Raw genomic sequence first — 23,439 nt, forward strand, 5'->3', positions numbered from 1 at the left:
AGGTGATATAAATGCCTATGAGGTCAGTATTTCCCTGATATGATCAAGAGACATGAGAGGATAAACCAGAGCTTTGGGAAAATACATGTAGGGTAGTTGAAAAGACAGTTCTGCAGACAGCAGGAGATGCACTGAAGGGCCTTTTTTCCTCTGTTACTGCAGGTGACCTAAAACAGGTAGTGTGAATTCTAATGGATTGCATGTGCTCAAGTCCTTTTGTATTTCCTGAATAGTGATAAAGGAGTCCATTCAGCCTCTCTTCTACAGAAGGAACATTTTGAGAGAGAATATAAGGGTTTTCAGGCCTGTGGGAGGCTGCTGAGTCACATATGATTCACAGATCTAGCCTCAGAAATCTTTAGACTTTAACGTTACAATACAGGGTGGTCCATTTTAAAACTGCTTGTTGAAATCCACATTGGGATGTGCTCTAAATGGAGCACTAGGAACAGTGACAGAATGACTAATAATGAAAAAAGAATTAGGAGACTGCAACAATTCATTTGGAATGTTGATGTTTAATTCATGTTACTGGCTGCTTCATGATTCTTTCATATTTCATAAAGATGATGAGTTACATGGGCGTGCCATCTACAGCAGGGACCTCAAGCTAAAATACCATTCTCTTTTCACCGGGGCTTGTTAAATGCCTCCCACCTGTATCTAAGATGATTGAATATGATTCAGTTTTCAAGTCTTTGCTTCTAATTACAGAATAATTATTTGAAATATGAAAGATATAAACATCAACACAAATGAGGCATTTTATGAGATCAACTATTGTGTTTTAAAGTGTTTATTTCACATTTTGTGTTAATAATTTAAATTCCAGTAACCATCTTGACATTTGCTTCCCCATAAGAGAAAATAGAGCTAACACTGTGTTTTTTTTCTTTTGTTAGTATTAACAAATTATATGATATTAAATATTTAAATAGAAAAATAATGTTTAAAAAACCTTCTCCAATAACTGTACATACATTAATCATGTCTTAAAGCGTGTTTTTAATTTACTGAGAGTATATGCAAGCTTCTATTGGATTTAGTTATACAAAGTGCTTTTTCTCCCTAATATTTTAATATTTAAAAAAATTTAATTGCCTAGATTTTGACCTGCTTTTCAACATATAATACATAAAAGATCATAATTATATAATATTGTTTTTTAAACATTAGCAAATGTTACATAATTTGAAACACTGAACAATTCAAATTGAAAAATAGTTGAAAGCATGACCAAGAAATTAAAAATGATTTGTTTTTCTGTATTACTTGGACATTTACATAAACTTTGCACTAATGGTTCACAGTTTTTGAAAGGGGTTATTGGATAGTGCTAAAAATTATAACTTTTTTGCCATTTGATAAACATTATTTTTAAACACAATTCTCATTGTTATTTTTACTGCATTAATGGGGAAAAACAAAACTGTTTTTCATTTAGATTGAGCAGGTTAGGAAAGGGAGCTGTCTCTAATTCCTATCTAAGAAACAATCTTCTGTTTAGAATGTTCACTGTGCTCAGGCCAGCAGAGGGGAACATAAGGGCAGTGTATATGCTGCTCAGGCAAAGAGGGTCAGAGAGAACCATGTTCTGTGAGGACAAAAAGGTTGAAAGCAATTAAAGTTGCAATATATTTTCTGAGCTAGAAAGATGTTTACCATCTCATATTCAAAGGCTTCATTTCTGTTTCTCTAGAATCGTTTACTTAATGTTAAAAAAAAATGTTGAAGATGGAATAACCTGGCAATATTCTTTTCTGATGGTTTTCAGAGAGTTATTGTCTTTCTAATTTGCAAGTTAATATATTTGCATTGACAGCTTTTTGATTGTTAAATAAGCTCTGTCTTAGAACAGCTGTCAGCAGATTACACTATAGGCTATATTTAAAAGAAGTGCCACATGAGTCAATTTGGGTCCTGGTTTTATATTCATATATTTGTTTGTATATCTGAACCTACATCATAAAAACAAGGAAGGCCAGCTGACATAGTCATATTTTCTATGCATATTGAAGGACTTAATGTTGCTTTTAGAATATTTTATGTTTATAAACATATCACGGCTGCCTCTACACCTAACCTGCTACTGTATGTGAAGTCTTGTGTGCATGTTATAAATAATATCAGAATCAATTGCTGTGGACCTAATGCATAACACTGAGGATGTCATGTTATGTTAATGAAAGTAGTACAACTTCTGGTTGTAAGCAAAGTAAATGGTGCTTGTTTAATTTGAAAATACTGATGAAAACTTAAAAATTTAAGGTGAGGAAAAATTATAGCATTGAAGGAATAATTATTAATATGTACGTATTTCCACTGAGATGTCTTAAGGAAGAACATACTTAGATATTCTTGTTTTTAAATCTTTATTTTCTAACTATAACAGCCTTTTTTCTTGCCATGTAAAGAAAGACTTCTGCAAATGTTATTTTCTCTCTTTCTATCAGTGAAACAGACTTTGAACCTAGGGCTATGACAGTCTGTAAACTAGAAAACAGGAGGTATCTCCAAGTTCTGATGAGAGGAGAGTTGAGGGCTGCTATCTGGTGGTTTAACAATGAAAACCAAACCATGAATCAGACCATGGCATCAGTTAGCATTTATTAATGGAATTATGCGTTATTGACTTCTCAGGGCAAACTGCTCTGCCACTTACTAATTTTGTGTCCTTTGGTAAGTAACTTAACCTCTCTATGCCTCAGTTTCCTCATCTGTAAAGTAGGACTAATAACAGTATCTACCTCAATAGATTTTTGTGAGAATTAAAGAGTATGTTCACATAATATGTTTAGAACAGTTGCTGACATATAGGTGCTCAATAGATATTACCTGTTGTTTCTTAAGTACCTCTGTATGCTCAGAACTGTGCTAGATAGTCTCAGAACACGATAAGCTATGGCCCATCCATTCAAGGAAATTAAATATTGTTGGGGAAATAACGCTAATATAAAACAGTATGTCTAGATGTGTAACATTTTGTAGGACGGGCTGTACATATTTTAGATACTTAGAGAAAAGAAAAAAATATGAGAGTTTGAGGACTTGAATTGGCCAAAGGAGGAACCTGAAGCCCAGACTTGGGTGATTTTTGGGAGCTGAAGATGATTAGAGAGGTGATTTCAGTTTAGTAGAAAACATATTTAAAGAGCATGACAAAACTGACATATTTGTAAAACCATTCAACAGGCTGGACTGGAGATACTTACCTATATGGGGAAGTGGATTCGCCATTTAGGTTAGAATCCAAACGTAATAAGCATTTGAGGTTTTTATAGTATTGGAAATATTATGAATGCTCAGCTAAAAATTCCTAGAAGTAAAGAAAATAAGGAAATTTTTACCATGACATTAAGTAATGTCATGGTAATTAAATAATAATTAAATACATGCTTGAAATAGGCTAAAGTAAATTTTGTGAACAATTTTCAATGGCTGAGAAAAATCACAGATAAACAATAAAGAGAAAAATCTTCAATAAAATGAATGGAGATTTTGTAATGAGCAATTAGAATTTTAGCTCATTTGGTTCTTAGAAACACCAGCAGCAGATTGTGTGGCCATGTGGGACACCTCAGCTGGCATCAGGCTACCCGGGACTATGCTAGAGGTTGCAACTAATTGTGATGTGGAAGGATAAAAAACAAAGCCCTCAAGGCTTCAGGGAACAAATCTCATATATGAGAACCCTCCCCCCAGCTAACCCATGGAACTACGTTACTATCAACCCCAAAGTATAATTTTTATTTGTTGTCTTGGAAGCTGGAAGCAAATCGCTGCAGCTGAGGAAGAAAATAAAGAAAAGATGAAAAAAAATACTTGGATAAAACAAAAATCAATCCAAGATAGTGGAAAAGAAGATCTCATGAAAATAAATTTAGATCTCGTGAAAAGAAGACCTTATGAACAACAGTAGATCTCAGGGCCTTTGAGAGCTATGAGTATGAAATTTGTAATGTGGATTAACTACACATGACACATGCGCGCACACACACACGAGCAGGAAAAAAAAAATCAGAAAATGAAGGCAGAGAAACATGAACAGCTTAGGAATCAGAGTTTAGTGATAGCCTTTTCTCCTACTCTCAAATACTTTACCTTTCCACTGATTAGCATGAGCACATCCTTTTCTGCATTTCTTACAGGATTACTCTAGTCAAAAATGGAATACTAAAGCATTTCACAAGTTGAAACAGCTTTCTAAAAACAGAGCAGCAGTGTTATTGAAAATGGTTTAAATTGAGAATAATTTCAGGAACTAACTAACATTCCTGGCATAACACCCATCTCACAAACAATCCTATGATTTAATGTAGATAATAAGCACTCCCTTTATACCCCCCAAAAAAATTAATTGTACACTTATCCATGTTATAAGAAATGCATATTTAGCAAAATTTCATGTCTAGGTTATCTAAATCTTTGGCTTACTTATGTTATTTTTACCCAACTACAGGAACACTGTGGGTGGTTTATTATATAACAAAAATAGGAACAGTTTGGCATTGGTAGAGTATTTATAGCAAGTGGAACACTAGACTTTTGAAATATATGATCTTATTACTTCAGATTTATGATAAGCTATTTATGCATCCACACAACTGAAGTGGCCAGTTTGTTAGATCTTTTGATATTTAAATTTTTTCCCAGCTCCACAGGGCATAACTATGTCTCTTATTTGCTTAGGTTAAAAATAAACGATTTCTTAAAAATAGTGGCAAAAAGCAGAGAATTGCCTTAGGATAAGGCTCCAAGTGGTACAGACATCTCACTTTCCCACTACCCCTCCTATAAATCCCTTACTGTAACAAGCCCTCTTCCTTTCCATTTTCTCTATGGTATAGTTCCCATTCCCTCTTTGTCTCTGTGATAATTGCTAGTGGAATAAATTGGGAAGCGCATGAAAAAAAGGTCTGTTTCGATATTCTCTCCTTACAAATAGGAGTAGGTTTACACACATTATTCTTTTTTTTCCAGAGGACTTAGGCACATCAAATATAGGAAGGAAAGACAGTTAATCTTGGATAGGGCCTATTATAACAATTCTTAGCTATCATTCTGGCTGCATTGCTCCAACCAGGCAAATTCTGTCTTTAGCTTAGGATTTAAAACAATTAAATAGATAACTATGCAGACTTGACACTTTATACTCAACTGTTATACTTTTACAGTAGATTACACAAAGTGTAATTTGTGTTTTTCTGAATTTGTTGTTTTGCACATGCACACAAAATGAAATGGATTACCGTATTTTTTTCATTTTGAAACTAAAGAGTTTTCTGAATGCACTGCACTACTCTTTTGAAAGCCACATTACAGACAAATCCACCTCAAAAGGAACAATATTAATTGAATGGCAAGTTTTTTTTATCTCAAACTTAATGAAAATCTGCATATTTTGTATGTTTGCTTTTAGAATTTGGGCTGTTTCTGTACAATAAAGTGAAGTAGAGGATATAAAAGATTTTTTCAATTATTCAGTAAAAGATTTGCGTCAATTTTAAGAGATATTTTGGTGGCTGCTTCAAATTTTATTGAATTTGTGAACGCCTAACATTTGGAAACCTTGTACTGCTAGTCAACTCTGTAATGAGTTATTGTAGGGACAGAGAAGGATTATAAGACTTTTTTTTCTATGACAATTAATACACACAAAATATTTGGAATTTTAAGGCATACACTCTAGAGATTTAATAATTTCTTTAGAGTATTAAGTCTGCATTTTGATAATCTGCTACTTATTTAAAAGTGGATGCTGTTTACAGATGCATCGGTCCAGCAGTTCATTTTTCTTCTGATGTGGATTATGGAGAGAAGATATGCATTAAGGCGTTAAATAAAGATACCTATTTAAAAAAATGGTAGTGCAATTGCATTTCATTTCAATTTACTTTTCTATTCAATAAATACTTATGTGTCTACTATATTCAAAGCACTGTCATAAAAACTTTGGAAATGCATTGATAAATGAGAATAAATGTATATTCATCTAATTATGAAAGTATAAGGAAATAAGTGCACAGCACAATTAAAGGACTTTTGAAGTTGCGTGGAGAGACAAGAATATTTTACTTTGGGAATTTGTGAAAGGTGATATTGGAATATTAGTGTGATTTATCCATTCACGACGTAAGTGGGAGATTCATTCCAGGTAGAGGTTATATAAAGAGCAAAGGCAGAATATGGAAAAGGACAGTCAGCATGCATGGAAATGTGTGAGGTTGGTTGGATTAAAAGGTCTTTGAAAATAAAAAGCTAGCAGGCTGTGTAGCTTATCTTTTCTAAATTTTCTTCATCTCTTAATTTTTCTCATCAGTGAAAGATGAATAATTTTTATGATGACTAAATGAGAGAATGCATATTAAACACTTTAGCATAGAGATAGTATAAAATAAGGTCTCAAGGCATTTAGCTATTAGCTCTGTGTTGGAAAAATGCTGAGATACTATTATTAAACAAAGGACTGGAGGAGGGATAAGATGAAGAAATTGATGGTATGGAGTCTGATGACTGGGGAGATGATTTTCCAACAAGGAGAAGGGACATAGAGGGTTTATAGTATGGGGAGGAAAGCTATTGAGTTCAATATTGTACATATTTGAAAGGAATGGTGGGACATCTAGATGAAATGATCAAATGGTAGTTAAGGTAGAACTGGAGCTCAGATTTAGATATTATATATGGAGATTTTGAAGAAGTAGAAATAAAAAGAAGTAAGGAAGCAGAATGGCACATAAAATCAAAGACAGATGCTGAGAAATGACCAATTTGGCTTTGGGAAAATGTAAAGGAGTCAGATGATAATAATATAAAAGGAGAGACTAGGGAATAGGGTCATAGGAGCCATAGGAACATGGGTTTCAAGAGGGCAGTGGAGCAGTGGTGAACATTGGGTAGGAAAAGGATAAGAAATAGTTCTGTTGCAAATGTACCTTGACTGCATAGGGAAACTCTGTAGCTTCTCCTTGTTTTCTTTCACAAGTACCATCCATTGTTCTTACTCTTCTGACTAGCTATCATGTTCAAGTCCTGCCTTTATAACACTGAAACCTCTGTTACTATTGGAGACTTGAAGCCAGGGAATATACATTTCTAACAAGCAGTGTTAAGTGTGTTCTTGCCATTGCATATTTGAAAAATTCCATGTATTTTCTCATGGAAACAATGTACCTATTAGTCAAGGTCTATTATACCTGTACAACCAGATATACATGAGTTGCCATGCACTTTCTTGAGCTAGCCAAAGATTGCATATATTTTTATCTAAGAGAAAGATTTTCAAACTATTAAACTTTCTTAGAGCAATTTGATTTCACAATAATTTTAAGATTTTGTTCTTTTAAAAATGCTTGTATCAGGTGATTTAAAGTGTGGTGTGTATACTCAGCCCTCCTCATTTAGTCTCTGCAGTATATTCATAAGTTATCACGCAAAAAATGCAAAAAATAAAAATTTGAAATCTGGTAATTTGGTATTTTCACAGTTTCTTATAAGTATTATGATAAAATTCTTGGTTGCATAGAAAAAGGGTTAAGGAGATAAGCGTTGTTTATGCAAATATTAAAAACATTTTAGTGAATATTTTAGTAGTCCTTGTTAATTTAGAATGTGTGGAGATCTTGAAATTGTCAGGACCGTCAACTGCCTTTCCTTGTCTTTCTTTCTCACCTGCTGGTATCTGCCCCACATTCATCTGAATGCCTTTTTCCCCCGAACTTGCTGTCCTCAGACTATACTAGTAAGAATTTCACACAGCCATACTGATTAATACCAGTGGAAACTGATGACCTCCAGTATAATGCCAAGTCCTTAAATACTCTCCAGCTATTCTTTTTAAGCCTCCAATTTTTCTTTTCAACTATCTACCTTAATACCTACTTCTTGTCCCTTAACAGATGACTGGTCCTCCTTCATTACAAAGAAAATAAAGAGCAGTAGGTAAAACTATCTCAACTTTTCTCGTTATTCCAGTTATTTCAATTTACCCCAAATCTACATTCTCTTTCCATTTTCCAGAGAAGAAGTATCCTGTCTTCTACCCATGGATTAGATTTCTCTTTGGTTCTACTTATTTCTTAATTCATCCCTCACTTCCACATTCTCACATTGGAAACTAGAAAAAATATCTGGAACCTTTTAAAGGACAGTTGTAGGGGAGAAAGGATTTCTTACCTATTGCAAGATTCACAGCTGAGATCTCCTATAACATAAAAGACAAATAGCAAGAGAAAAGCATATGAATTAAGTTTTATGTGACACAGGAACCTTCAGAAAATGACCCCCAAACCTATGGAAAACTGTATGTTTTTATGGACAGTACTGCAGAAGTATGATTAGAAGATGAAAGGGTATGATCTACTAATAAACTAGGGAAACTTAGCAAGACTTGTTTATTCAGTACTTCTTGGAGTCTCTGTGTGATGTTCCTTCCCTTTGGGTATAGGGCAGGACACTCGCCACATGAGAGTCTTCAGGGGAGAAGGGAGGGAGGTCAGACAGTGACCTTCCTAGGCTTTATTGTCTGCCTCGTGGGAGAAGGTCAGAAAGACCTCCTTGCTTTTGCTGTTTTCTTAAACACCAAGGTGCCCTGTTTGGGGGTGGCATTTCCTGTACCCCATCATTGTCAATAAATTACATGTTCTCTCCTGAATCTTTGATATTTCCTTCTCTACTTGCCTTTCTCTTTTTGCATAGAAATAGGCTCACTTCTATTCTATTAAAAACCAAAAAGAACACTGATTCCTCATTCTCCATGTTTCATTCTCCTCAAAGATAAGGTGGGATAAATTTTTCACCTTATTTGATGACTGTATACTTCTTTCTTCTGTTTGGAAACTTCTCTCTGCTTTGGCTCTTGCGATACCATTGTTCTTGGATTCCTTTTTCTATACTACTCAGGTTCCTCTGTTTGTTTTTTAAATGTACCTTTCCAGATTTGTAACTACTGTTTATTTCCTTCCTTTTGCTCTTCACTCTACTTCGGGAGTTATACATTGATCTTAATTTCTATGGAGATTTCTCTTTCAAGAGCTCTAAACCCATGCCATTCAATTGCCTAGTGTATGTTTATACTTGAGTCTCCCCAAAACACCTCTAATTGAACCAATAAAAATGAACCTGTCAATGTCCCTTTAAACTGTTATTTCTCCTATACTTACTTTCTATGCCACAATTTCCCATCATCCTCTACCTGAGAAACTCCCTGAATCATCCCACTTTCTTCCTGTCATTCACTTTCTATACCCAACAGTGCATGAAGTCTTATTGTCCATCCTTCAGAATTTCTGTTGCGTTAGTTGCTTCTACTTGGCCTCCCCTTCTTTTTCCTTTATCCCTTCCACCACCACTAAATTAGTCTGAGTCCATCTCATTTCTTACCTCTTAACTAGACTTTCTGTTTGTGATTTCTGTTCTCCCTGTAAACTACCATCCACTCAGTGTCAGGGAAATAATTTAATCATGTTTATATACATTTACGTGATCTTTTTACTCTCTGACTTCTCATTTTCTAGTATCTCTCCATTATTTTGAGAATATAATCTAAATGTTTCAGAATCGTATTTAAGACCCTTGGCCTGACCCATCACTCTTCCCTATCTCTCCTGCCCTCATTCCATACCTTTTGCTGAACCAAGCTTGGACTCAATCATTTGAATCTCTTGAAGTTACTGAACATGTCATGTTTTACATTCTCTCCGCCTTCGTTGTTACTTCCCACTCTGCTCAATTTTGACAAGTTCCACTTGTCTTTCAAATATGACTTCAAGTAGCTACTACTCCAGAAAGCCTCTTCTATCAACCTCCTCATACCACTACTTACTAAGCATTGACTCTCTTGTGCTTCCTCAAACATTTCCTACCATGTTCTTCTTGTTGTTTTCTCTCTCCCTCCCAGACCCAGTTTTAAACGCAGCCTGCATCTCCATCTTTTAGTATCTTTTCCAGCAGTTACTAGTACTTGTTGAATGGATTGACAAAGAACAACAATGAATTCTTCCTAGTGGAGTGCTATGTTAGTTGCTTATTACATGAAAAAGCTGTATCCTCTGTAATTTCCCCCAAATTTTATAGTGTCTTCTGTATAAATTTAATAAAATAGTGCTTAGTGATTACATATTTGTGCGTGACAATTTACCAAGAAATAGAAAGACTGATAAAAATTTTTTGCTCATATGAGTGTTTTCACTTGAGTAATTTTTTTACTTTCATGATTAATGGGGCCTTTCCTTATTTTCTATTTTTTATAACCTTTTAATTCCAGGTTGAAAGCCTGAGTGCCTAAGCATTTCAGAAAACCAGGTTAACACCTCATATTTATAAAAAATAATCCTTGCTCCTATAAAGTGTTCCTAACAGCTTGTCAGTGGGGTAGGGAAGACTGGATGGGTTCTGAATTGCTTTTCAGCCAAAGCAGGTTCACCTCAATGAACATTGGTAGTGACAGTGCACTTGTGACAAGTTAGAATGCATATTTTACATCAGTTTAGTATAAATCAGAATTCAGGGATGAGTTACATTCACTTCCTTACATATATATTCTTTGCCTCTCAGTTTCGAGCTAAAGGGATGTATAACTTGTCTTACTATTTGTCAGTGTTGCAAATTATATTTGAGAAGAGATGACTCATTTTCTCTAGGTTCTAGTACTTGTTCAGCACCTGCTTAGAGAAATGAGATAGTCTCATCTAAATTAGGAAATTATTGTATCAATGTTTTTTGCTCCTACCTGTATCCTACTGTAATTTTTTGTATTTAATATAAAAATGGGACACAGCTGTATTTACTAAGAGTATTTACTTAAAATATTTTTCAAATATAGGCACCAGCGAATAAGTAGCACTAGTTAAAATATTATTCTAACAATTTTTCTCTATTTTATCCTTACTCTCTTTTGTTTTTTGTTTCTTGATATTCATTTACCTTTTTCTATCCTGTTCATACAGTGTGATTTAATAAGTATTCTTCCTTATTTTCATATGTGCTAAAGTATTCCTAGTTGTAATGTATTTCATTTAGTAACTAGTTTGTTTCATATGTCAGTGAAGCCTCTGTGTTTTCCTCTAAGGCATTTCATCCTTTTCTATAACTGACTTTCCATTTTTTTCTTCCTCTTCTCTGCTCATCATTCTTGAAATGCTCTCTTCCATGTCATTTAAATCTCTTTTCCACGTCATACTTTTATTCCATTTTTATTTTGTTATATTTAAATTTATCTGAAAAAATATATTTATACTACTTATATTTATATTTAAAAAATTATATTTATACTACTGGATTTCTTCCCTAAGGAAGAGAAGACATACACAGTTACATCTCCATGACTGAAATTATACATAGATATGTAGAGAAAAGTTCAAATTCAAATATAAATCATCTAACATTCTTACTAGCTTACTAATGTTTCTTTATACTTGCCTTGGCAAAAAGGAATACACACTTTAGGTCTACAACCTGAGGAAGAATAAGTGAAATATATGGAGGAATACAAATTAAGTGATTTTAATATGAATAGGGAAGATTTTGTGGTTCTATTTGGCAATATCTCTAATACCAGGAAAAAGTGATATAGAACATGGATTTAGGGTCTTCTAAAATATCCTGACATCCATAGCTCATATTTTAAGATGTCATTGCATAATGGTCATCTAAGATGTACATTGTATACCTGAAAAAGATTTGAACTTAAATCCTTCAATCATAATTGTAATGATTAAAACTACTGCTTTAAAATTTGGATCTAGTAATTCCAGTAATTACTTGGATCCAGTAATTCCAAATCTAATTGGATCTAGTAATTCCAAATCTAAGAGCCTCGCTAAGGAAATATTCTTTTTTTTTTTTTTTTTTTTTTTTTTTGAGACGGGTCTCGCTCTGTTGCCCAGGCTGGAGAGCAGTGGCGTGATCTGGGCTCACTGCAAGCTCCACCTCTGGGGTTCATGCCATTCTCCTGCCTCAGCCTCCCGAGTAGTTGGGACTACAGGCGCCGGCCACCACGCCTGTCTAATTTTTTGTATTTTTAGTAGAGACAAGGTTTCACCGTGTTAGCCAGGATGGTCTCGATCTCCTGACCTCGTGATCCACCTGCCTCAGCCTCCCAAAATGCTAGGATTACAGGCGTGAGCCACAATGCCCAGACTGGAAGTAAAATATTCTTAAGCTTCATGCTCTAAGATATTTGTGGTAGTGTAGTATGTAGTGGTTAAAAGCTGATGATTTCTTAAATTTCCCTTTAAAAAGGAGGATGGTCAAGTATATTATGGAATATAGAGATAATGGAATATTAAGTGGCCATGATAATGGAATATTAAGTGGCCATTAAAAATAAAATGTTTACAAAATGTTTGTAATGCCATGGGAAAGTACATATTGTATGATACAAAGCTAAAAGATACATGAATTTTATATAACATGCTTTCAACTATGTGAAGGAATTTTAAAAGACTAGAAGGGAATGCATCAAATTGTTGAATGTTCTACCTGGCTGGTGGAATTTTTCTTGCATTTTACAAATGGTCTGCATTTAGTATAATGTTACTATTATATTCAGAAGACTTGGAAGCTAAAAGATAAAGTTTGTAGTTTAGAATGTTTAATAGCTATTTAATGGAATTTTAATACAAAATAAGCAAATTGTTTACTCTCATTGGACAAGACATCAATGTCATTTTTCTCTTTTGATTTGGAGGCATTTCAGCATCCTGAAAGCCTGCACACTAAAGATTCAGTGCTTTTGCAATTTAAAGCTGGAGTGGAAGGGTGGACATAGTTGGTGCTAGGAGGGAGAATAATTTAAGGGCATTTTAATGAATTATCTGTAGCATGGATATAAAATATCAGCGTGTGACTTTTATTTGCCAGAGATCTGATAGAATATAATCTTTTCTGATTTCTGCAGTATCAAATCATGGGTGGATAAGATGCAAGAAGACCTTGTCACACTGGCAAAAACAGCAAGTGGAGTCAATCAGCTTGTTGATGTGAGTAAAATCCACCAAAGAGATTTCTTAATCTTTTCATTAATTCAAATGCAGTTCTATCTTCTAGGAAACTATATCTCTATATTACAAATGGGATGTGATTTCTCATGTGGGTCTGGTGGTGAAATTCTGAGAGACACCTTTGGTACTGCTAGTTACTGTGAACAAGAAATGCCATCCTTAAAAACTAAGGAAACTTTCTCAGCACACTTTGCAGTTGATACGTAGGTCTCACTTAAATGAGTCTGCGTGTCATGTATACTCTCCATAAATTTAAGTAGGGAAGTCATGTACTTACTATTATAATGTTTCCATTCTTCAGAATATATTTAATAATCCCTCATACAGTGGTGACTTGAACTCCTGTGATGGATTCTTTTGAATATCCTCAGTGAAAACACATCTTTATTCTTTGAGGGTAAAAATTATTTGAAAAGTGTTTACAGGCATGTCTAGAGATTAGAGTTAGTCATTGAGATCAGTAATAACGGTTTTGGTGCAAGATAAGGAGACTCTATAAAAGATGATTTTTCTTGTGACTTATGAATTGGCTATGAAAGTCACTCTAAAACGATGTTTGAGTGACAGCAATATATAAATATTTGTATGGCATCTTAACTAGATTATTTTCCATGGGTAAGAGCATTTACATGTATAGGTTCTGTAAGATTTATTAAAAATTAAATGTCACTTTTTAAGGGCCTCACTACTTTCATTTCAATGTAAATAATACATTTGAAAGTATTCTCATCTTGTATTGTTAGTGATGAAATGAGGCCTTTTATTTTCCAAAAATGTGATGAGTCAATGAGATAAAGTGGTATAAAAGCAGCTTGATGTATAATATATGACTATTTATCATGCAAGTATGTATGAGAAAATGGAATGTGTGGTTACTTCATGTATTAATAGAAATTCTTAAGGAAACCACATACATATATACTTCAAAAAATTATACCAGAATCTCTTTATAAAACAACTATAGAGTGTGTTGAACAAACCTAAGTGTCTGTGAGATAAGGGGAATATGTTTGGAAATGAAAGGTGTTCCCTGCGAATAACAATGATCAGATTTAATTCTAGTCAGTGTATTATGTTGAGCAGGTAATATGTCCCAGACACTGTGCGGGCTGCCAAAGATAAATAAAGAAACAGTATTCCTCTCCTCAGAGAACTGACACTCTGTTGATAAAAACAAATCTCAATTACTGATGGTGCAAAGAAACTTGAAAGTTATTGTGTGCCGATGCTTGGGATCTGTAGTGATTCACTGTGGGAAACTAAATTAGAATATGAAAGTGTGTAGGTAGTAAGTGAGCCTCTGCGAAAGTCATGGAGTTTATTTGGAAGCACCACCAAATCTTCTTTGTTAATTTTCATTTGGACACTATTTAGATTGAGAGCAAATATTTTATTTAATCATAGTAAGAAAAAAAAAAGAAATTACAGGTTCTGGTGAGAAATTACATGACTGTTTTTATCAACAGGTGGAGATTAAAAATAAGCTGCTCTTGGGAGCATCTCCCTTACTCTGTGAGTGCTTCCCCAGCCTCAAAAAACAACTTGCTTGGCTGGCCTCATTGTTCCTTTTGGTGTTAATATGTGAAACTTTTCTTTCTGAATCTGCTTTTTTGCAATGACTCATTAACCAAAAAGAAGTCTAACTGGTTTCTATTATGCTTTATGAAGAATAGATTACTAAGAAGAGTATAGCTATTGATGAATGAATCAATGACTCTGTCTGAATTAACATAACAAAATAGAATGGAAAAGATGAAAGAAAATCTCTCTAGTTTTCTGTTTATGGGATACATACCTCTTTACGGTGACAGAAAAATTCCAAATTAATGAATAATATGTTAGATAACTGGGGTGGTGGGAAGAGTGTTAGAGCAGAATTCATTATTGGAAAAAGAATTTAAGTACTAGGGCACACAAAGAGTATCATCTTACACAGACAAATGATTCCATATTGCCTCATTCCTTTTGAGGAAGAATGTCAGAGTTTAGAGTGAACTTTGAGCTGAGATTGGGGGTGTTGGATACATGGTGAGGGCCAGAAGTTGAATAAACACAGGAGTTTAGCAGGGCTCCAGGTTGAAATTTAATATTGTAGAAATGAAGGTTCTTCAAATTACAAATTACATTCATTTTTTACTGACTTCACAGGGTACAATTAGCTTTTTACATGAAGGCCAAGAACCAACACAGGTACCATGGCTAAAGTAATATATTTTTTGTGATTGTGCCACTGCACTCCAGCCTGGGCTTCAGAGTGAGATCCTGTCTCAAAAATAAAATAGTAATATAGTTTTGCAATTTTGTGAAAATTGCTTTATTGTATCCTAAAATAGTAGCCCACAGAAAGTTGCTAATATTATTGAATACATTCAGTGCTTCAACTTTACAAATGTGAGATTTTTCCCAGGTTACCTGCCTGTCTTCTGTTAAAGATCACGAGTGAATAGGGTTGCTTAGGACTATTGTCCGTGATGCATTAGACTTTTAAGATGTCTTTTATTAGATTATTCCATTACTGAACCATTTGGAGAATACATATGTCCATCAGTTGTATATGCTTATCCACAAGGTGGGTAAAATAATTGAGAGAAGGTTAAAATTTTGTTTTAGGTTACACAACTATTAAATAGGATGCAACTCTGAAATTTGAAACACCTTCTTGTATGCTTTAGAACATATGTTAATAGCATTTTTTGTCCTTATTTGTACCTTGAAAAAATAAGCAGATTCCCTACGTAAACAAGGTCAGTATATCTGATTATGCTAATGCTCTTTTTATAAAAGATATAAATTATAAGAAACCAAAGCTCCGCCAGCAACAATTACCTACTCATGATGTTTCCATTTGATTTTTTTTTCCAAAAAGAAAAGAGTGGAAGGAAATTTTAACATATAATATACATTCATAATTTAAAACCTCCCATTTCTGTTGATACCACAGAAATGGTTTGTTTGTATATCCATTGAGATAATTGCTAAGAATGATACAGAAAGTAAATTTTCACTGATTTTTTTTCTTCATGGTCTTCTAACTGAAGAAAACACTTAATATTTCAAATGGAGTATTATAGCATATCCCTCTGAAAAATCCCTAAGGCTATTTTACCTTGGTTCTGCCAATTGCCAGCTTTAGGATCTGGCCAAGATATTTAATCTCATGGAGTTGTTGGGATTAATGATACAATCCATATAAATTATTTATTGACATATAATGAGAGCTCAACAAATGTCATTCATTTGTCATATTACTTGGTGGTGTTGTTTAAGTTGGGGTACAGGCTGGACCAGTATGACAAACATACAGGCTAAACATGTATTTTACTGTCACATAGCAGTTGAGAGGTAAGCTGTCGAGGGCTGGCAGGGTGACTCTGCCATCCTTAGCGTGTGGCTTCCATGCCTGGATACAAAATTATTCTTCCAGTTGCTTTTTATTTCCCAGTTGTCCTGTAAAGGGAAAGAGATTTAGAGAGAAGATATCCAGTCATTTAAGAGTAAGACGTTTTGCTCACATTCCAGTGGTTAGAATTTAGTCACATCTAACTCAAAATGTGTCAAAGAAGTGGAGGCTTTTTCTGAGCAGCCATGTGCCCCACTAAAATTCTGTCACAATGGAAGGGGACAGAACCAATAGTGGAGGACAAGAGCAGTCTTCACTTGTATGTATTATTATCTGAATATATAAAAATGTATTAAAGCTATATTAACAGAGATAGAAGCTGTATTTACACATTTAAAATATTATAGACAGAAAAATAGGAGAACAATCCCCAAATTTAGAAAAATACATATGTATTTTTAATAGTCTGGATTATAGAATATTTTGAAATATATTTTATTATTTCTAAACACACACACACACATACTCCATTAGCTACTGCACTGACAAATGGCAAGGCTGATCATCACATATTTATGAATATATAACCTTTTAAAAAATTAAATAGTCTTAATATTCCTGAGAACAGTGTTTTAAAGTTAATGAAATGTTTACCATTGCCATTTTAAATGGTGCATGTGACATTGTTGTTATGAAGCTTTCTTCTTAAAGGTAAACTGTCTGACTTTCTCAAATTTTAGGATAGCATCTGCAAATATATTTAGAGTAATGTGTTGATTAAATTTTTCCTGGAAGCTTAATTTTGAAGGTAGGCTTATTCTGCAGTGGCATTGCCATAGAACTTCCTGGCTTTTGATTCATTGTTAATGATTTATTAAGTGAAAATTTCAAAACCAATACCTTTACATTTCAATATGCTACTCAAAGATGTAAATATGAAATGTGTATAAATATTGAGCATTCAGCACTCTCAATTAAGATAGTATTTACATAAGCATTCTGAGTGAATAATTTCTTTTCATTAGTAATTCAAACTAATGCTTATTCTTTGACATTGTGGTCATGTCATCTCCTGTAAATAGAATATTCTTTTTCTAGGTGGCAGAGGGTTTAATATATTTACAAAGGGAGATACTCAAAAACAGAACACAATTAATCATTGGTGATCCTGACTAGGGAATCAGCAAGATGTGCAGGCAACAAGGAGGATTGGAAATCTTCAAGTCGGGGAGTGCTGAAAAAAGCTGTATTAGAATATCAGATATTAGAATTCCCTTTACCCAATTGTTTTGAGGGTAAAAGGCAATATAAAATTTTAAATAAGTTATGTGCTTTCTCACTTTCAATAAACAAATATATACTATTTATTATTAATTCCATATGTTTTGCTTTTATTCAGAGTTGCCTTACTTCCCTCAACAATTAAGTGCTATAACTAAATCAGCACCATAATGATGTAGGCAATTTAAAATTATCTTATACTCTGAATTTGCTCTTTTTGTCATAAGTAGAAAGAAATCTATTTTGACTGCAGAATATAGCACTACAAAGAGTGCAGAGAGTATGGATTACTTTCACCATCATCCTGCCCCCGCCTCCCTGCTGCACTGGAGATTTTTAAGTAAGAAGCTATTTTTGTTTGAACAGTGGTTAATTACATTAATTTTCAAAGACAAAGAATAAACTCAGGGGATTTCTAATTTTAGGGTGACTTTCAATATTTTCTCAAAAGATATTAAAACTTTTTTTTTTAACCTTACCATTCTCATCCAGCCATTAATTAACATTCTGAAGTTATGCTACTATTTGAGGGATATGTTATTATTTATTATTTCTCTAAATATATATTTAGTGCAGTGGTTCTCAGCCAGGGGCTGTTTTGTGCCTTGGCATATATTTGGCAATCTTTGGAAATATTGTCATTATCATAACTCAGGGCATGGGATGGTATGGAAATACTTGTGATTATCATAACTGGGGGCATGGGGTGGTTGCTACTTGCATAGTCTTGGTAAAAAGGCCAATGAGGCTTTTAAACATCCTACAATGCATGAGACATCCCTTCACAACAGATAATTATCTGTAAAATGTCAATTGTACTAAGGTTGAAAAACTGCTCAAGAAGAACTGAAGAATCTGAGTGTATGAAATTCTTTAAATGAATATAAATTTGTAAAATTGTATGTCAGCATTGGTAGGTATCAGTTTTGCTTTAGAAAAGCCATTTGTTAATAAGGTATGACAGTTATGGGCAAATTAAAACCGGACTGCTTTGAAAAATTGTTTTACTGGCAGTGAAATGAATTTAGGTCGTTTGGGGTTAGAGACATTAAACAGGCAGCTCACTCAGCCTATGGTTAATTATTTTTAAATTTAGTTTTAATGAATTTAGTATGATCTTTTTCACTTTTAATTGCATATGAATTTTCTGGCAAAGTATATACTCAAATTACAATTTATATATAGCTTCAGATATGGAAAAAGAGAGGCTAGGTTAATTAATTACCTCTGGAATTAAGAAATAACAACAACAAAACAGGTAGAGAGTTTCTGTTATTTATGTATGTTAATATTTTCCTTGTTTTGAATCTAGGTATTCTTAAACATGAACTTAAAATTTACTTTTTGTATCAAACACCTTTATCCTAAAAACTGAAAGATTCTTTCATCTTTGTTATAGTTTAGTTTTTCTGTTCAAGGGACAACCTGCATTTCTGGTTAAATATAATCACCCATTCCTATGTATAATATGGAGAAAATTAAGTGGCCTGTTTGCAATTGTCACTTGTTCTTTTCTTTCTTCCATCTTTAATATATTGCTTGGAAATGTCACCATCATGTTCTTGTTAATAGGAGCTAGGGCAAGTAGCAGTGTGTGCTGGAGAACGCTCACCAATTGTGACTTCGTTCTTCCGAAATATCCTTCTAAAGATGATGCTCCATTTGAAATGTTATAGTCCTAGCTAAGAAGCTGTATCACAGCAAATAGAAAGAATAGAGTGGCTAGGGAGACTCGTGAGTTGGGTATTAGAATGCTAGTTTGATACAGTTATCATTGGAAAAGTATGCACTATAAATTTGAGGATATGAGCAAATGATGTATTTATATGTGTGCGTATATGTATGTGGTATGTATATAATTGCATGTGTGTGTATATATATATATTCGGATTGTGTTTATAGTGAACAAATTTATAATTCAGATTCTTCCTGTGCACTGATTGCTGTGATAGCCACTAGAAGTTCTGAGCTTGGTGGTTTACTAGTCTAAAATAGGTTGGGTAGACTAGAGAATAAGATATAAACCAATATCCTTTTATCATCCTTCATAATTATGTCTCAATTTGCCTTTCACTCTATTTTCCCATAACTCCTTGTATTACACACATTCTGATCTCTTTCATCCCTTACTGAATCACTTTTCCTCCAAAACATGGCTATAGTTTCATTTATGTGACTGTTGCAGCCTATGTGATCTTAATTTCTGGGAATTCTGACAGCATACATTTCTATGTCTCTTCATTGGAACACTCATATTCTTCCTCACACTGATCACTACCTTATTTTGTGTATTTATTCTATTGTTGGAATTTAATTATTGTATCAGTGTTGTATTTGTAGTCTATTATGTAACTGCGTAGTAGCTTGGTCATTTTTTTAGGCTTAAAATAAATGTTGATTTTTAAATACAGGGAAGAAGTTGTTTTATAAATTATAAAAATACAGGGAAGTTACATTCCCAGCAAAGCCTGATACAGAATCAGTATCCATTCACTAATTCATGCACTCATTAGTGATCGTGCCAGGCACTGTGCTATGCACTGGTTATGCACCAGTGAACAAAACAGACAAAAATCTTTGTCTTCCTGAAATTTACCTTCTGGTGAAGGGGAATAGAAAATACACAATAAATATGACGGTTATATAAATTATATATGTTTGATGTTCACATGTGCTTAAAAGTAGCACAATAGAAATATCAAGTCATAAAAAATTTCAAAGGTAGTGTCCCAATTCAAAAAGCTAGGTTATAGGGAAAAGAAAAAAAGGCCATAATTTGCTTAGAGTGAAGATCCTGGGAATCAAATGTGATTTTTAAAAATGACATTAATACAATATCATGCATCTTGTAAAATGATTACCTATAGTTTCATAAATGCACACACACTAAGATGAATTAATATATTTTAGCAGTTGTTATTTGCATTAGTTATTTACACAGCAGCCCTAAACACAATTGACAATATGCTAAAGAGTAAGACATTTTAAAATCCTGACTTTTATTTAGGAGATGACATCATTTATTATTTTAATCAAAGGGAAGGAAGAGGTTGAAGATATCAGAGACTAATTAGAAATGATTACATAATTTTTATGACAAAATTCATTTTGTTAAAACTCAGCTAATTTTCATAGGAGAAAAGGAGGTTTTGTTGGTATTGTCTTTGTTGTCGTTAAAAGTATATTCTAACATCAATTCAGATCTCCAGTCACTAGTTACTCTTTACCTTAGATGAAGGAATCTTCACATTTCTCAACATTTCTATGTGATGACCAGCTTAGATGATGAGGAGACTTATGATAAATAAAGAAAAAAGATACTTACGATATATAAAAATATTGCATTAGTATTTGTTTAGTTAAGGGAACTTTGATCCTTGAAAGTGATCAAGAAAGTACATTATATCATTCTTTTGTGTTAATACACCCTTTAAAGAGAAGACATTCTTAGTTGCTAAGGAACAAGTAGTTCAAAAGCCCAAGGAATACTTAATAAAGGAAAAAAAAAAAGTATAACCCACAGACAAACCATCCCACGTTGCAAAATTCAACTAAAATTAAGTGAAATTGATTTTGTGGGTATCTGAAGCAGCAGAGGTGACAATGAATCACTTTTCTTGCCTTCATTAGTATTGAAGATATTGAATTTACTCCTGTTATCCAATAGATAGTGGAATTAGAATGATGGTGGGAAATATAATGTAACACTTTCTTTTAATCCCAATTCTCATTATTTTGAGGTAGGATGATATTTATTTATCCAGTTTGTGTACAGTTTTATACAATGTTTGTTCATTTTGATATTTTTAGCTTTTCTGTCATCTTTCTTCTTAGAACCTCACACAATTGTGAAGGTAACAATGGGTATACTTGAACTAATTTCATTATATGCTGATGCCTAATGGAAATTGTATGTTGCTCACAATGGAGCTCATCTTTCATATTTATCAGAATCTAATGATAAATGAAATGAAAATGCAAACTAATAATAAATACTGTTAATCACAACTTCAGACATGCAGTTCTGTTAGAATTTTTCATTATTAGGAACAGTGAATCACTCAGGAAGTATATTGTTGACCTACTCATTTAAAAAATAATAGGCAGGGTGCTGTGGCTCAAGCCTGTAATTCCAGCGCTTTGGGAGGCTGAGAAAGGAGGATTGCTTGAGCCCAAGAGTTCAAGAACAGCCTGGATAACATAGTGAGATCCTATTTAAAAAAAAAAAAAAAAAAAAAAAAACTAGCTAATTTAAGCAAACTCAGGAGGAACCTGGCTTTCAGCAAGAACTCAAGTTATTTAGAAAATAGTTTGTTCCAAGGAAGGGCAGTTCAGAGGCAAGGCAGGCTCAGAAGCTATCATTGTTGACTCTGCTGGGAACTCTTCACAGCTAACTCATTATTATCGAGAGAACCCGCCCCTGATAGTTAACGTGGGTTCTTTTCTATTTCCCTAAGCATCTTGGCTGGTTTGAGAAATAAAGAGAAAGAGTACAAAAGAGAGAAATTTTAAAGCCGGGTGTCCAGGGGAGACATCACACGTCGGCAGGTTCCGTGATGCTCCCCGAACCGTAAAACCAGCAAGTTTTTATTAACAATTTTCAAAAGGGGAGGGAGTGTATGAATAGGGTGTGGGTCACAGAGATCACATACTTCTCAAGGTAATAAAATATCACAAAGCAAGTGGAGGCAGGGCAAGATCACAGGACCACAGGATGGGGTGAAATGAAAGTTGCTAATGAAGTTTCGGGCATGCATTGTCATTGATAACATCTTATCAGGAGACGGGGTTTGAGAGCAGACAACCTGTCTGACCAAAATGTATTAGGTGGGAATTTCCTCATCCTAATAAGCCTGGGAGCGCTACGGGAGACTGGGGCTTAGGCTTTGACTGTAAAAGACAGCTGCCCCCAAGGGGCCATTTATAGGCCTACCCTCAGGGCGCATTCTCTTTCTCAGAGATGTTCCTTGCTGAGAAAAAGAATTCAGCGATATTTCTCCTATTTGCCTTTGAAAGAAGAGAAATATGGCTCTGTTCTGTCCGGCTCACTAGCAGTCAGAATCCAAACTGTCATCTCCCTTGTTGCCTGAACATTGCTGTTATCCTGTTCTTTTTTCAAAGTGCCCAGGTTTCAAACACACATGCTCTACAAACAATTTGTGCAGTTAACGCAGTCATCACAGGGTCCTGAGGCAACATACATCCTCCTCGGCTTATGAAGATGATGGGATTAAGAGAGTAAAGTAAAGACAGGCATAGGAAATCACAAGGGTATTGATTGGGGAAGTGATAAGTGTCCATGAAATCTTCATAATTTATGTTCAGAGATTGCAGTAAAGACAGGCATAAGAAATTATAAAAGTATTAATTTGGGGAACTAATAAATGTCCTTGAAATCTTTACAATTTATGTTCTTCTGCTGCGACTTCAGCCGGTCCCTCCATTTGGGGTCCCTGACTTCCCGCAACACATTATGTTAGTCTTCTATTGCTATGGTGACAGATGACTAAAAACTTACTGGTTTAACACAATGCAGATTCATTTTCTTACAATTCTGGAGATGAGAAGTCCTTTCTGTGGCTCATTTCTCCTTCCCTTGGTCTTCAAAGCCAGCTGTGTTGGCCTGATTTCTTCTCATGCTGCCATTTCTCTGGTTTACTCTTCCTTAGTCACATCTTCCTCTTCCATTTTTAAGGACCTTTGTGATTCCACTGGCTAACTCTGACTATCTAGGGTAATCTTCTTTTAAGACCAGCTGATTAGTAAATTTAATTCCATCTGCAAACTTAATTCCCTTTTGCTATGTAACAACATATT

The 23,439-nt window shown here is 34.1% G+C and overlaps 1 protein-coding gene across 6 annotated transcripts in view; it reads left to right on the plus strand.

Annotated features, from left to right (window-relative positions):
* Window positions 1-23,439, plus strand: part of CACNA2D1 (calcium voltage-gated channel auxiliary subunit alpha2delta 1) — a 503,656-nt gene that overhangs the window by 78,283 nt on the left and 401,934 nt on the right. For all 6 annotated transcript variants that reach the window (XM_015134178.3, XM_015134179.3, XM_015134181.3 and 3 more), the window contains exon 2: window positions 12,899-12,980. In XM_015134178.3, coding sequence (XP_014989664.1) covers window positions 12,899-12,980 — 82 coding nt within the window. The remainder of the gene's footprint in view (window positions 1-12,898; window positions 12,981-23,439) is intronic.

The sequence above is a fragment of the Macaca mulatta genome, chromosome 3 (assembly GCF_049350105.2).
Source record: "Macaca mulatta isolate MMU2019108-1 chromosome 3, T2T-MMU8v2.0, whole genome shotgun sequence".
NCBI lineage: Eukaryota > Metazoa > Chordata > Mammalia > Primates > Cercopithecidae > Macaca > Macaca mulatta.